The 806-nt window shown below is 38.8% G+C and overlaps 1 protein-coding gene across 1 annotated transcript in view; it reads right to left on the bottom strand.

The window, feature by feature from the left end:
* The window catches only part of MBOAT4 (membrane bound O-acyltransferase domain containing 4), a 6,510-nt gene extending 5,951 nt beyond the window's left edge, over positions 1-559 (bottom strand). The window contains exon 1 of the mRNA XM_059384356.1: positions 384-559. Coding sequence (XP_059240339.1) covers positions 384-502 — 119 coding nt within the window. The 5' untranslated portion in view covers positions 503-559. The remainder of the gene's footprint in view (positions 1-383) is intronic.
* Positions 560-806: the final 247 nt, after the last annotated feature.

The raw sequence follows: 806 nt of genomic DNA, 5'->3' as shown, positions 1-806 counted from the left end.
GCTGCGTGTCAGGCTCTGAGCTCAGCATGGAATCTGCTTGTTTTTCTCTCTCCTTCTCCCTCTGCCCCTCTCCACGCTCAATACTTCCCTTTCTCTCAAATAAATAAAATAAACCTTTAAAACAAACAAAAAATAGGGACTGTCTCTCATGTATAGAATGTACTAGCCAGATCTAAAATAATTTCAATCAACTTGTCAGATCTCTAGTGACGATGATTTTTGAAACCTAGATTGAGATATAGCTCATCTAACATAATTTGTTTTGACTTATCCCATTTCTCTGAGAAACCATACAAAGGCATTTAAAGAATCAGTTATATATTTAACAAAATTTAACTTTATTGAAAATAATAAAATTCCATGAAATGAGGACTTAAACCTACCTGGCATGGGTGGGAAAAGAATCCAGAATGCAGAGATAATTAAACAGAAGTGCAAAAGGGAAAGCCGCCCCTTGATAAAGTGATACAGGATGGAGGAAGAAAAGCGTTAGCCGATCCATTGTAAACGAACAAAGACTCTGTCCTTTCCAGAGTCCTTAATCGGTGCCTCCCTGAGAGCAAAACCTCAACCAGGCGCTCTTGGATCTTTTTATACGGCTCAGAAAAGACTGGGTGAGTAAAGAGCAAACAGATCACCAGCGAGAAGCAGCATAAAAATTGGCTGATAAAAGGGACTGCATTATAGAAACCAAAACGCGTTTGGGTGTTCTATTAAGAATGTACGGAAAACATTGCTTTCAGAGGTTCCCCTTTTGTTTGGTTTACATACTGCACTATTTGCCTTTCCAGTCATCTGACTGTCAT

The sequence above is a fragment of the Mustela nigripes genome, chromosome 18 (genome assembly GCF_022355385.1).
Source record: "Mustela nigripes isolate SB6536 chromosome 18, MUSNIG.SB6536, whole genome shotgun sequence".
Classification (NCBI taxonomy): domain Eukaryota; kingdom Metazoa; phylum Chordata; class Mammalia; order Carnivora; family Mustelidae; genus Mustela; species Mustela nigripes.
Note: the sequence above shows the minus strand (reverse complement) of the source record. Positions and strands in the feature narration are given on the sequence as shown.